This window comes from Neoarthrinium moseri (genome assembly GCF_022829205.1).
Source record: "Neoarthrinium moseri strain CBS 164.80 chromosome Unknown scaffold24_Wmoseri_CBS_16480, whole genome shotgun sequence".
Taxonomy (NCBI): Eukaryota; Fungi; Ascomycota; class Sordariomycetes; order Amphisphaeriales; family Apiosporaceae; genus Neoarthrinium; species Neoarthrinium moseri.
The window spans coordinates 371505-385957 of record NW_026055138.1 but is presented as its reverse complement, the minus strand read 5'-3'; the positions used below and the strand labels follow the sequence as shown (position 1 = coordinate 385957).

At 54.3% G+C, this 14453-nt stretch overlaps 4 protein-coding genes across 4 annotated transcripts; 3 read left to right on the top strand and 1 right to left on the bottom strand.

The window, feature by feature from the left end:
- Positions 1–462, top strand: JN550_006766 (uncharacterized protein; the record flags this gene model as incomplete). The annotated part of the gene is made up of 1 exon (XM_049318542.1): positions 1–462. The coding sequence occupies one exon, from the start codon at positions 1–3 to the stop codon at positions 460–462; it is 462 nt and encodes a 153-aa protein (XP_049171335.1).
- A 182-nt stretch (positions 463–644) lies between these two features.
- Positions 645–1666, top strand: JN550_006765 (uncharacterized protein; the record flags this gene model as incomplete). The annotated part of the gene is made up of 2 exons (XM_049318541.1): positions 645–817; positions 877–1666. 2 exons carry the CDS (start codon positions 645–647, stop codon positions 1664–1666), a joined length of 963 nt encoding a protein of 320 aa, XP_049171334.1.
- Positions 1667–4769: 3103 nt separating this feature from the next.
- On the bottom strand, positions 4770–5543 carry JN550_006764 (uncharacterized protein; the record flags this gene model as incomplete). The annotated part of the gene is made up of 2 exons (XM_049318538.1): positions 4770–5417; positions 5493–5543. 2 exons carry the CDS (start codon positions 5541–5543, stop codon positions 4770–4772), a joined length of 699 nt encoding a protein of 232 aa, XP_049171333.1.
- Positions 5544–6578: 1035 nt separating this feature from the next.
- Positions 6579–8703, top strand: JN550_006763 (uncharacterized protein; the record flags this gene model as incomplete). Its single annotated transcript, XM_049318537.1, has 2 exons — positions 6579–7161; positions 7223–8703. The coding sequence occupies 2 exons, from the start codon at positions 6579–6581 to the stop codon at positions 8701–8703; spliced, it is 2064 nt and encodes a 687-aa protein (XP_049171332.1).
- Positions 8704–14453: the final 5750 nt, after the last annotated feature.

Genomic DNA, 14453 nt, shown 5'->3' with positions numbered 1-14453 from the left:
ATGCGCTCGGCTCCTGATTGGCCGCTCGCCACGCACCGCGCGCGGATTGGTGGTGCTGCTCGCCCGGCTCCCCTTCTACGGCTCTCGTCCCTGGCGGCCCCTTGGACGCCCGGCCTCGGATCCTGCTGGGAAAATGGCGACTGCGACGAGGGAAGCTCACCTTCCACTCCCACGATGCAGATCCACAAGGAACCGGATGCTGACAGGGGGGTTGTGGCCCTGGCCCTCTTGCCGGCCAACCCTCTTTCCGTGACCCGCATACTCTCTGGGAATCTCAAGATCCGTTTCTTGGCGGATGCCTTTATTGAGGACGTTTCCTCCTCCTTCCAGACGCGGTTTCTATCTTCCACTTCCCATCCCGTTCTATTTCGTGTCCAACTCCGAACCAAAAAGCGCTGGTCTGCTTCCTGGGATCAACGACTTTCATCACTCTCCTTCAACCCCAAGTTTAATTTCTTGTAATACCCCGGTGGGACCTTTTACCTAGAACAGCCAGGCTGGTCTTGCTTTCATTATACGACAATCTATCGCTCTTTATTAACAACAACCAAACTGTCGCTATTTCCCCCCATCCGGACATATTACGATCGAAGTGAGAAGAAAGAAAAGTCGTCAGGACAACTTTTAATATATCAAACGCCAAGATGCCTTCCATTACGAAAATTGCCGGTGTCGTCGCCGCCGTGGCCGCTGTTGCCAGTGCTCTCCCGGCCCAGCCCAAGTTCACCAGGGCGCAAGAGAAGATCTTCAATGTGGCAAAGCGTCAGACAGCTGCCGAGCAAGCACTGGGACTTACGGATGTCGATATTCTGCAATTGTTAGTAGTGCTTCCAGAAGCTGGCACTCGCTGTTTCACCTCACTAATACGTTCTACAGCGCCCTGACTCTCGAGTGGCTCGAGGCTACCTTCTACCAGCAAGGATTTGCCCAGTTCCCCGATGACCAGTTTGCCGCCCTCGGCCTGACCGCTCAGCAAATCTCGGATCTCAAGAACATCGGCCAGACGGAACAGGCCCACGTGCAGACGCTGCAGAGCTCGATCGCCCAGGCCGGCGTCAAGCCCGTCCAGCCCTGCACGTACAACTTCGGCTTCACGGACGCCAAGGGCATGGTTGCCACCGCCAGTGTGCTCGAGAACGTTGGTGTCTCCGCCTACCTAGGCGCCGCCCCTATCTTGGCCGACTCCAAAATCCTGGCTGCTGCCGGCTCCATCTTGACCGTCGAGGCCCGTCACCAGTCCTTCATCCGCGCCGCCAGCGGCACCGTTGCCGTTCCCCAGCCCTTCGACACCCCTCTGGGTCCCAAGGCCGTCTTCTCCCTCGCCGCCCCCTTCATCCAGTCGTGCCCGGCAGGCTCCAACCTGGCCCTCACTGCTTTCCCCACCTTGACCATGACCACTGCTGCCCCCGCGGCCGGCCAGGTCCTGGCCGCAGGCACCGGTATCCAGGTCCAGAGCACGGCCTCCGCTCAGGCAAAATTCTGTGGTTTCACCAACGCCAACGCCCCCGGTGGTACCGTCTTCGCTTCATTCACCGAGGGTGCCGGCTGCCAGCTTCCCCAGAACTTGGCCGGTATTACCTACATGACCCTCACGAGCGCCGCCCCGGCCACCGGTGTCATCTCGGACGACATCATCCTCGCCGGTCCCATGGTCCTCTCGCTATAAGCGCTCAGTCCCCGCAGCCGGATGAATCCCGGCCCCGGACCATCGAAGGACGGATATGAGGAGAATGCGGTAATGAAGGAGCCTGCGACTTCTGGCTTCCGGCCCGAACGGAGCGGAGCAGAGCGGAAACAGAAGAAGGGGAGGCCCGGCGCGCGCCTTCAACGGCACCACCGGCGGGGAACAACAGCACCGGTCTGGAACTTGGTCGGTAGCTCGCATAGTACCACCAGTTTTAGATTGATAATAGAAAGCCGCTGTTTAGTTCTGTCCTCTACTGCAGGTGTTGGGTGCGCATACTACTTCACTTCTTGCTACTTGTATATATCACATCTACTATAGCTACCTTTTTTTCTCTTTATATTGTTATAGTCCCCATATCGGCGCGAAGCCTACAGCAGAGGGGAGAACAGGAACGGCGGAAGATCGTTGGATCTACTTTGGTTTACTTATGTCAATTGATGGAAGGCAGCAGAGGCTGGCCACGAGGACTATACAGGCGATACCCCATAGGCAGAGGAGCCGAGAGAAGCTCTTCTCATAGCGTCTTAACAACTTGGAATAAAATTTCTAATCAGTTTCAAACATTCTTGCTCAAGTCCCGCTTTATGATGATAGACTTTGAAATTGACAAATGCGAGACGGAGAAAAGTCTCAAGGACGGGCGGGAGAGAAAGCCTCCGAGAAGGCCCAGAAATCCCCGGGGCTCCCTCCCAGCTACACCTGTCCTTGGCGTATGACGTGTTTGATGCTCGAAAGATCTCCATCATGCCCGGCTTGGCGCGGCTACTTCGGCCAAAACTTCTGCATATGGGATGACACATCAAACCTCCCAAGGGTCCCTCACATACGGGCAAGGCACTCGATATGGGTAGACACATATAGCAAGCGCACCCAGAGCCGCTTGGATTCTGAGTTGAGCTGCACAGCCCCTTACTTCACTTATAATATCGTGCCGTGCCGTGTGGCCTGGCAATGCGTTTTCTGGACGGCATAGCTGCTCACCGAAATGAGACTCACGGAGATGACAAAAGTGTGTCTGATTGAAGACATGGATACAAACCAAGGAGAAAAAACCGGCAGATGCTAGAAGATTCAGATACCCAGGTAAACATATGTAGCGCTCTCGAGGAAAGGGGCAGCTGGACGGCTTTGAGAAAGCTCAAACGAAGCGTTTGTGGTCCTATGACGACCTCTCCCACTCACAGTCAGTCGAATTTCATCGGCAACTGGCGAGTTGGTTTTCGGGGCGCTTTTCACCATAATGCTCTTTCGATGGTCTAGACAAAGTCAAGATTCGACATGAGAAATTGCCTATCTTCTCGTGGCACTGGGTGGGAAGATTTGCACATAAGTGCTATGCGCTGTTCACTTCTCGTAGGAAGAAAGCTTGCATGAGCTCTCAGTAGGAATGGTCAATATTGATTCTCCAGTGCAAAAGAGCCGAATGAGCTCACGTAGAAATATTTCAGTGTGCACTTCCGGTTCCTTGCCCTGCTTTACTGAAAGGGGATTCAATCGTTTGGAAAAATTGTGTCTATGTTGTCGCATTTCGACTTTCATCCAAAGGTCTACGAATCAAAGGTGACGAGTAGATCTTTGTGTCGCCGTAAGAACGTACAATCCTTCCAGTGGCCTCATTTTCACGCACGATCATTCTCTGCAAGTCTTTAAGTCCTCCGCAGACCTTGTCCGACATCCCATTGCTTAGGCCGTCTCCCAGTACGACAACTTTGGACATGCCGCCAATATGACCTCGGGGCTTTGATGCACGGCCCGTCCGTTTGTTCTTACCTTGGATGATCGCAACATTTTTGTGGTTGCCACCGCAACTTGCCGCGCTGTCACCTGGCTTAAAACCCACAGCATCTGACAATTAGGTGACACAAGCCCAACTTTGAGAACAGATTTTCCTTCACCACTGATAGGGTAAATACCCGGGGAACGTAACAGGCGTGACGGTAAATCATATCTGCCCGTAATGAGAATTTCCACGGTGGATTTTCTCATGACAACCCTCTTCTTCAACATTCAATGAGTGCGCACCTGGCTCTATGATGAATTTTGGTAAGATGATTGATTGCAATATGATCAAGAGCATATTACAGTGTTGTTCTGAGGTGATCTCCTCCCTTTATGGCGCCTAGAATCATGCCTGAACGCAAAGCTAACAACGAAGACTCGGCAAGGCACATATGATGCAGAATATGAAGGTCCCGAACAGGAACTCCATCGCGATTGCATGCTATCGATCACGATCTGCATGCGGTGTCTACGAAACCGGTACGGCCTCCACCAGCGGAATTCGACTCAGCATCTCTGGTAGCAGGAATAAATTTCTAGCCGAGTGCCAACAATGTATGTCTCTATCTGACATAGTTGTGAGCGAGTAGGGAGATCTCGCCCCGGAATCTCAAGTACTCCAGGTTATCATATTTTGTTCCTAAGGCTGGGACGGCTGCGAGTAATCATCGGAGAAACGGGCATAATACAAGCTGCAGCTACAAAAAAGTGGTATGTTCAATTCTACTCGACTACCAGGCCCGAAAATTGGCTATGATGAGAGACTGGGTACACCATCTGAAACTTCTATGTTGCAATATCCAACGAGACCTGCGCTGAGCCTTCATTCCTTACGAGACGCACCTTACCATGATTGTCATTAGCTACAGTGCTAACCATTTAACAGACCGAGAAGTGCAGCCAGCGAAAATGGCTAACATAGAAAAACCAGACATAGCTTGCTTGACCTGCTCTCCTTGTTGATTGCAGCCCTGGGATGGCTTGTGGACTGGGAAGCAAGCGACCGCCAAACTTGGCGGCAGAGACCGACACGTCGTCCAAGGCTGGGTGCCTTCCTTCGCTTATCATTCAGCCAATTAACATCCGAATCAATGGTGTACAAAGCGACTTTGCTCTTGTCTCCAGAGATAATCACTGCACATGAGAATAGCCAGTTCATAGAGGCAGCTACATAGCCTTCACTGCGAACCCGAAGCTAATATGATATTGGATTTCTTCCAAACCTTACTCAATGCAAGTGGGCAATATGCGGGTATCTCCATGGTCTCTAGAAAGCCTTTCTGCCCCTATTAATATGCTGCCATCAATCCTTCTTACCCCGAGCCTTCAACGCCACCATCTTGTCGTCCCATTTCTCCCACCCGGCCTGGCACAGATCTTCTTCTACAACCAGATCCCGCACTCTGAAGAACCTGGCGATCGGGTGGTCAATGGCCCAGGCCAACCACCCCGATTGCCGGACAGCCGCCGTAAGGATGAACCACGCGATTGCACTCACAGTTCCTGCGGCACACCCCACAACTACTTGCTTCTCGGTATGGTAGTTCAGGTATATCCTGCTCCAGGCAACTGCTCCGGCCATGCAGACTCCCACGACGCTCCAGAAAGCTCGTTCAGCCATGGTCATGGGTGTGTGATTTCTCCTCCGCCCCTGGTAGACTGGCTGATGTCTGAAGATCAAGAACAGGGCCAAACTGACAGCGAAGTAAGCCACAAACTGAGAGTGGCTGCTCGGCATCCCGTAGCCCTTCCCGTTCATTCGCCGTGGCCGCTCTTCCTTAATCAAACGCTTGAGGGCGAAATTCAGGGCTTCGCAGGCCAGCTGGCCGGCAAACATGAGGGCGATCTCGACCTCGCGAGTCGACCATATCAGCGTCGCGTAGACGACACAGAGCCCCTGGGGTACGAGGGCAAGCCAGGCGCAGAGGTAGGAGATCGGGTCGGTTGGATCCTGGAGGCGTCCGGGTTAGCGGGATGGACCGGACGTAGCAGAGTACTATCACATGGGGGAGGGCTAGACACCTACATAGTGAACATGGGTAAGCGACAGAGATGCCAGCGGAGTCGTGTCGTCCATTTTCGACGGGTTGCAGAGGCTGGGGCAGCAAAGGGGGGATGGCGAGGAGGAGATTGAGGAATGATGTCAGGGCCGGCTGCGGCGATGCATTGAGTTGTGGTCCTTCAGGTGCTGGGTACTGCTAAGTCCTCGAGGCCGTGTGGTCGAATTATACCAACTGCAATCGGAGTGTTGTAGCCGGCTGGACAAAGAAAAGGCGGTACCGCGACGTGCCTCGTGCCTCTTGTCGCTCGTGGAATCCAGGACCAACCGCGGTTGTTGGAGGCTCCGGTGCGGTTCGACACGAGACACGGAGCACCAAAAATTAGCGTCGCCGTTAACCCCGGAGCACTGCATTTCCCGCTGCCCCAGGTAGTTAAACTGCTAACCACAAGCCTGGACGTCTAGACGCTTCAGTTTGGCCGTCCGATGAGTTCCCCGCCCGATCAAGCAGCCTGGGTTCAGACTCACTCGCTCGCTCACTCACTCATGGCCCAGGTGACTGTCACGGTTCCATGATCGCTGGCCCATTCTCGCTTGCGTCGTATGCGCGTATGCTCCATGCACCTGCTCCTCCATTGCGGCCTGCGCTGTCAGTCTTACTAGTGACGTAGGATTGCGGCGTTCCCAATGTGTCGGGATCTCCAGTGCTTGGGTGCGGGCGGCAAAAGAGTCATCTAACGCGACATTGCCCCTCCAATCCAGGGTCTGGCCTGTGGGATTTTTTTCTTAGCTCCCGGCCCAGTCACTTGTTTGCGCCACCACGCCGATGACAAAGAGTTCACGACGACCTCAACCCTCACCCACATATACCTTGAACGACTCCCAGTTCTCATACGACCTTGCCAGGAGCCCACATCCTGCCAGAGGCGCTCTTTTGTACAAGAGATCGCCGTCAAGGGAAGCCGGAAGCAGCTAGCCATTTCAAGCGAGACCTGATCGGCGTGTACAATTCCACGGCAGGGGGCTGGTTACACATGAACATAATCGGCGTTTGATATGTGCTCATATCCACAACACATTATACCCATGACTCGGTAGCATTTATTGACGGCTATGGATGAGGAAGATGCTCGTGAGGTCGAGCTCTCGACCATCACCGCTATCTACCCGGAGGAACTCAGAGTCGATGAAAAGAACCCTTACGCCTTTACCATCGAGCTTCCTGTCAGCCTGGGGAAGCCTGTGGCGGTCAAGTTCCCGGCCGCCTCTGAGGCCGCAGTGCCCGTTACGCTTCAAGACAGCATACCAACAGGCCCCTCTGATGGCCTCCTGGTAGACTCACAAGAGCTATCCAATCTGCCGTCCCTGCAGATCCAGATATCCCTCCCAGAGGGCTATCCTCACAGCAAACCTCCATGCGTCCGAATATCGACCACGCCACCATGGCTACCAGAGAATGTCATCATCAAGCTTGAGGGAAATGCGGAGAAGCTATGGGAAGATATGGGACGGGATCAAGTCATCTTCACCTATGTCGATGATGTGCAGCAGTCCGTAGATGATGTGTTTGGCTTGGTTGGCATGGACAACACACTCGAGGTTGGGCCGGAGCACAAGATTGCCATATTAGATTATGACATAGAGGCAAAGCGCAAGGCGTTCCAGAAGAGCACATTCGATTGTGGTATTTGTCTAGGTAAGGATTACCCCTATCCTCTATAGTCATCCGCAGCTTTGCTGACCAGAACCATCCGCAGATCCAAAGAAGGGCTCAGTCTGCCACCGCATGCTTGACTGCGGACATGTATTCTGTAAACAATGCCTACAAGATTTTTACAATAATGCCATCACGGAAGGTGACGTCGCTTCAGTCCAATGTCTGGAGCCCAACTGCGCCAGCACTCGGGAGAAGGCAGCCCGGGCAACCACACCCGGGAGGAGAAGAAAACCAAAGACTTTCATCAGTCCTAGCGAGCTGCTGCAAATTCCTCTTGACCAAGACAAGGTCAAACGGTACGTGACATTGAAGCACAAGGCAGAGCTCGAGTCGGACAAGAATACGGTCTATTGTCCACGTTCATGGTGCCAAGGTGCAGCTCGGTCCAAGAAGCACAAAAAGCCTGAAGGCCTGGAGTTTGCGGAAGCCTCAGAGGATGAATCCGATCAAGAGGATACGGCTGGGGCCGTTGCGGGCGCGGACGGCAAGAAGACAAAAGAGCCAGCTAGCAAAGACCTGCTGGCCATCTGCGAAGACTGTGGCTTCGCCTTCTGCTCGCGGTGTGGTCAGTCCTGGCATGGCGAGTTCAAATATTGCATCCCAAAGGAGCGCAAAGACGAGATCACGGAAGAGGAGAAGGCGTCACTCGAATATCTCCAGATGCACACAACCCCCTGTCCCACCTGTGCCGCACCTTGCCAGAAGACTCAGGGTTGTAACCATATGAGGTGCTTCAGGTGCCAGACGCACTTCTGTTACCTGTGCAGCGCCTGGCTCAACCCCGAGAACCCTTACCAGCACTTCAACACCCAACCTTCAGGGGAAGTCAACAGTTGCTATATGAGGCTATGGGAACTCGAGGGCGGAGACGGAAATGATGTTGGCATGGCCTATCAAGGAGGACAGGCTATCCGTAATCCAAACATTCGGCCAGGTCAGTATGGAGAGCACTTGGAGATTGTACAGGGCGGTCGCGAGGACGAGGATAGCGATTCAGAGCTAGATGAAGAAGAGCAGGTCGGTAGGCCAGACGCTGCAGCAGCACCACGACCGCTGCAGGAACCCGTGCAGGGTCAACAGCCTGATAGGAGAGTTGCAATCGCCCGTGAAGGCCCGCTGGTTCTACGGATCGAGGGTAACGCTCCGCCGGGACGAGGTAGGCAGGCACACCGTCAACCTGCTGCTGCACCACCTGCACCTGCACCTGCACCTGCGCGTGGAGGGGGTCGACAGGCGGTGAACGGCGGCCAGCGCGGACGCGGGAGAGGAGCAAGAGGCAGAGCAGCAGCACCAGGCGGCGCATTTGCTGTTCGGCAAAACAACAACAATGGGGTGCAAGGGCAGCAGAACCAGAGGGCAAACAGGGACGGCCGCAACAACGGCCAGCCTGTGGAGCATGATGAGCCTCTTGGGCAGGCCCTGAACCAAGCCGACGAGGTCTGGGTTCGCCACTTTGTCCAGCTTGCGCTCAATGACCAAGAGCATTTGATTGAAGGAGACAGCGGCGATGAGGACGATTAAGGAAATACATCTGTTGTCTTTTTTGGTTCACGGCGGGGAACCTGATGCCCAAAGCAGTAACAGCAGTGACTTTGTAGACTCAGAAAGATTGCGTTCTAATGCCATTCGAGAGACAACCCCTCCCTTCTCACGTACTGCCCGGGCAAGCTTCTGCTGAATAACAACTCCCGACGGGGCGAAACCAGAGCGCCGTGGTGTTTGGTAGCGACTTAGCCCCTCCAATGTTGCATCGTCTCGATGTCCCTCCGCCGGTTCCCGGCATCTGTCACGGGGTCGGAATCAAACGAAGCCTGGCACGACAAGACCGAGCTCCCTTCAGGTTTAGGTACGATTACCAGGACCCTCGCGGAGAATTCTCTCGAATTGATCGGTCTCCTGTCACGTCGCAATTGTCCGGTGGCGTGACAGGTCCCGCTGCCCGTTCCAGAACTGGGTTCCTGGTTAAGCTCTGATGAGCGTCGTGAACCAGCTTCCTTGCTGAGTCCCCAGACGAACACACCACTTAACGGGGTGAGTACCTGATTCCCACAGGGAAGAACTTGAAGATCATATCGCAGCCGAGAAGAGAGGATCCCCGTGCTGCTCTCATATCCATGTGCGTAGTGCATACATTCTCGGGTCTAATCTGTCGTCAACCAAGGCTTTGTCAACTTTAACCTAAAAATAGTAAAAAAACGTTCTCTGAAGATGGAGTCTCAGTATAATGTCATCACATCGATCCCCACTGCATGAAAGTCGTCGAGACTATTGATATTCGGTGGATGTGTGCAAATGTCCGTAGTAGGTTATCCAATTGATCTCGAAGTCTTCGTCCCCAGCCGGCCGGAGCTCTCGGACAGGGGTTCCGAAATGATATCCCGTACGTGTTATGGACTATTGGGGGCTGTGTACAATATACTATGCCGCAACCAGACACGCATGAAGCCCAACCCTCATGTTTCTGATTAGAAGAACCCGTTATAATTGATGAGGTGTAAGGGAGTCCAGGAGCAGCCGGAGATTGTGACAGCGGCCCTGCCAAACAGTTCGGGATGCTGAGAGCCGCGCTCTCCCACCGGCGCTGCTACTACTTAGGCACGCTTGCTCTGTCGAGGGTCCCTGGAACCGCTCCACTCCAGAACAGGTCCTGAGGCTGCGAGGTCCGTGAGCTTGCAGTAGTCCAAGAAACTCTAGTATAGCCGCCCCGCTGTGGCATGAGGGTTCGTGATTGTAGCTGCAGAGGTACGGTACGTTTGCTCATGAGCAATTGTCCCTGTCTCTGTTATTGTTATGGCTTTCAATATAGCTGTTCTCCGTTCGCGGGTTCGTATCACGAGTCAAAGCTGCACCGCTGTGTGCTCGTGCACGTTCGGTTCGCACCTGTGCGTCAATTGAAGTGGGCTGGTTGGTAACGGGCTCCGTCGGTTTTCTTTGGTTCACATTACTGTACCTGATGCAGGAGCGTTGGCAGATTCGTGGTGACATTGGATCTACCGGCAACCATGAAGCCCTAGGAAGATTTTCTGATTGACAAGTAGTTACGTAGTACGGGGGTTCGTTTAGTGTCATGTAGAGGGCCTACGAAGACTTGGAGAGGAAATAAAAGTGGCAGTGGGCTCCCCTGGTGCCAGCTTGTTTCGCATGGATAGGGTCTGTCAAGGGCATCATCGACGAAGGGCCTATACACAGTTACGGCTAGACGCTTGGGCAGACATGACATGACTTGTGCAGTAGTCAGTTGGAGCAGAGCAGATCAGAGCCATAGATTTGTGGGCTAGGTGCATGCGATCGCCCGCTACCCAACACGTGGGAGATACTAATTGATGTGTCATCGCTCCGCTGGTAGAGTTCCACCGGAAGGCTCGCGTAAGTCAACAGGTGCGCCTGCTTGTGCAGATGAGAGAAGAGATGGATAGTTAAGATAGATAGAACAAATAGAGCTGTGGAGCAACCTGGCCGGAAGTTTGGCCGTTGACGAAAAACATGGAACTGAGGGGACAACCAAGAGAGCTCGCTCTGCTGCGGGTATGGGGAGGTCAGAACAAGACGGTGAAAGATTGCTGCGCAGTCTACTAGTGTGCTGTGCGATCTGGTCTAGCCGCGTAGGCGATGGACTCGATTGGAGGCATTCGCATCGAAAATTATCGCCGTGGGTAGACGTCCCGGTAGAGCAACGCAACCGAAAGGGAGTCAAGTAAGAAAGAACACAGAGGCACGCAGGGAAAGCACAGATCGGCGCAGCCGCACCTTGTTTCCCGGTGGTGTGTGTCGATTGGCCGCGGAGATTGGCCGGGTTAAAGTCGGTAGCGCATTCGGCCCTTCCAGGCTAAAAAAACTGAGGTGTGTATAGCACGCCCACAATATAGCCTTGTCATATGAACAAGCCTCGCTTGCCGACGGCTTGGCTTGCCATTCAATGGCCTTGGGACGAAAGAAACTTTTCAATACATTTGTCTATGAATAGTCTCGGAAATAGCTGCTGGAATGGCGGAGGAGAAAAACGTGGTCACGAGACGAGACGAGGCGCGAGGAGGGATCATACCTAGGTATGGTTATTGGCAATTACCCAAGTTGTTGAGGCCGGCATGTGAAAGAAACATGGCAGCAGGCATGCTAAGGGTACGGTATATTGCGGGGTAGAGCATTTGCCAGAAGGCAAGCCGTCCGTCTGATTGTGGGAGCTAAGCAGTTTTGACCTCGACGAGGGACGGCCAAGGCCGACGAGGAATGGGAGACTTCTCGACACGGTGCAAGTGGACTCGTCCGGGCTGAGCATCCTATTCGCAAGCCGACTCTTCGCTGTCCAGAGGCCGGCTCTGTCACGGGGCCAGCAAGATGCAGAATCTCGCTTGCAATTGCGGCACGGGACCTATGTAGTAGGCGAGGTAGGAGCTTCCATCTGTCTGGTGGAACTTCTAGAATATGGGTATCTTCCATGATGCCCGTTCGACGAACTTGGGATGGTGGCAGGAAGCTGGATAAAATGACCTTACCTAGATTGCCTGATATGAAGGGGCGTAAAGCTTCCCAGGGAATTGGAAGAACGTGGGGAGATTCTGCGGCACCTGAATGGTCTGGATGCGTTGGATCACAGTTGCGTCGAGGTTAAAGATAGATGGCTCAATCAATGGTGTTTCTTTAGTTAGAACATCGACCCTTGGTTGGAGCGGCTGCTGTTGGTGATGGCGACGCTGGACGCTCACTTGGGACGCTGGCTGCCGGGGAGAGTTTCGTCGGAACCAAGTACTGTCACTACACGGGGACGGCACTGCATGGGAAAACAAGCAGCCGCGGTGACAACACAGCCAGGTGCAGTAAGTTGGTGAGTGAGTCGTCACACGAGGCAATCGGATTTCCCAAATCACCACATCCAGCCTGGTCTGGTTCCTAGCCTAGGACGGACACTTAGTCATCAGGCCCATCCGCTCGAGCTGCACTACTAATGGAGATGGTCCAGTATAGTAGCCTCCTGCTGCGGTACATGGTGTTGATGGTTGGAGTGCTCCTAGCCCGGCGAGTTCTAGCTTGCTTTTCCCTCCCTGGACGTAGCTGTGACCAACCCTCAACGTCGTGTTCGGAGATATTCTTTATGTAGCTAAGGAGCTTGCCCGTCGATATCAGGCCCCCCCTGGAAGGTGGCTACCCATGCTCGAACTGCTACCATCGGGCCATCCAGCGCTGCTTGTACTCTGCCCCTGGACAGGTGTGGTAACAGCCATGAGAGCGGCGACGCGAGTAACGTTTAGATAATGCGGGAGGAGCCTTAAGGAGGGTCACTAGCCGCATCCTTTAGGGACGCCGTCGACGACTAGTGGACGCGCTCCCAAGCCCCAACTGCCTTGTTGGGGGCCTGGCACCGAACAGGAACAAAGGAACTGCGAGACGTAGGTCTTGGCCCCAGTGCTGCAGCTTCTCGAATGAGATTCGCGCCAACGTTCGTCCTCCTGCACCAACCTATCGGCAAGATGCATATCTTCAACGGGCCCGAGGTCTTCTCTGCTCTACTCCCAAAGCATCAAAACGTACGCCGGGCATGGCCCGCTATGTGATGCCGCTGCCGCTGCCGCTGTTGCTGCTGCTCCTGCTTGGCTGCCGCGCCCAAACCTGCTCCGCGATTGCGCATGGTGGGTTCTGGCTGCAACCTGCTTCAGTTTGCTCACACTGGTTGCTGGCCGCCATGTACGTCGACCGTTTCGACGAGCTAAGTATCTGTACCGCAGTACCTGATCAAGCCCCCCTTGTCGATTCCTGCTAGTCGCGAATGGAGCCGAGCACCCCTGGATTGCTTGGACTGCCTGCTTCACGGCTCTGCAAGCATGGGAGCCGGTCGCCCCCGCATCAGTTCTCCTCTACGGGCCCTTCGATAGGACGACGGCGTGCCTAGCTTCCCCTTCGTACTCGTGTGTCCCGTTTCCCCCAGAGGGCGACGACGAGCGGCGACAGTCCATAGGCGCTGATGACATACTAAGGTTCAAGCCTGCAGGTGCTTACCATGCACCATCGCTGCAGCTTGCCAGTGCAACCACACCGTAAGAAAAAGGCTGGCAACCGTTTCTGTCTCTTCTTCCCTTCCCCCTTCGCCAGACATGTCGTGACCCAAAAGCAACATTCCGCGAGCCGAGATCACCGAAATCTGCATCTCGGAATCGTGCCCGGCCCTGGACAGAGCTGATCCACAAAGCTCACGATGCCTTGCTCTGCGCTCAGGCAGGGCAATCTTCGAGGGCCTGTCCTGAATCATGATCCATCTCGTTTTGCAGGCCTTTGCTGTAACCGAGCTTCCAGCACGCTCCGGCGGAACAAGGCTTACCCTGCGTGCCCTGGTCTGCCCCTGACCCATGGGATTTGCGGAAGCTCTGCCACCTAGCGTTCGGAGGTCATGACCTCAATATCAAAAGCCACGACTCACGGCTTTCGAACTTGCAAATCCGAACGGTGAAGCTGGATAATCAAGGCCTTCGCTCAACCCCATCGACATGCATTCCGTACCTTGGAGTAATGGATTCAGAATATGACATAATACTTACACATGGCTACCAATAGAGCAGAATGCTTAACTACAGCATCCATGGACTCCTATCGGCATCTTGAGCCTTGTGGTTACCTGCAGTGTGATAGAGATTCGGCTTCGCACATGATTCGTCACTATAGACACCTACCGATGGTTATGTACATAGTACTATGTAGGAGGAGGACCCTGGATGATGCTATCCAGAATCCCGTAAAGGCTATCGACGTCCAGCCCGCCAGTGGCTGCTACGGAGGAAGAAAAGCATTCTCATTTCGGATCGGCAGAATCCAACCTTGCTTCATCGAGCTGCACCTTCCCCAGCACAGTCGGGGACCCTCGTACGAATTAGAGTCTCCCGGCCGGCGATGGTGCCTCAAAGTGGATTAGAAGAGCGGGTGGAGCCATGCAGGCTCCTTGCCGTACATACTTAGCTCAGGTTGGAGTGCGACAAGCATGGGCGATGCAAATGCAGTGCAATGTGCCTTTGTCAGTGATGAGCAACAACCGTAGGAACAAGAGGCTTGCGCTGGCCAATTGCACAAGGAACGAGATGCAAAACAACCGTTGCTGGGATGCTGCCGGTGTCGACACGACATGATGGACTGTGTATCACGATCAAGCAAGCGTTTCTGGTCTCTCGTCACAGGTGAGGCGCCAACTGCCCGTCCCGCAGGCCACACCACGACTGGCCTGACTGGTTCCGACTCCCCCGAGCCTTGCAATGCCCCTGACCAGAGAGGCAACGGGGAGCGTTCATCTG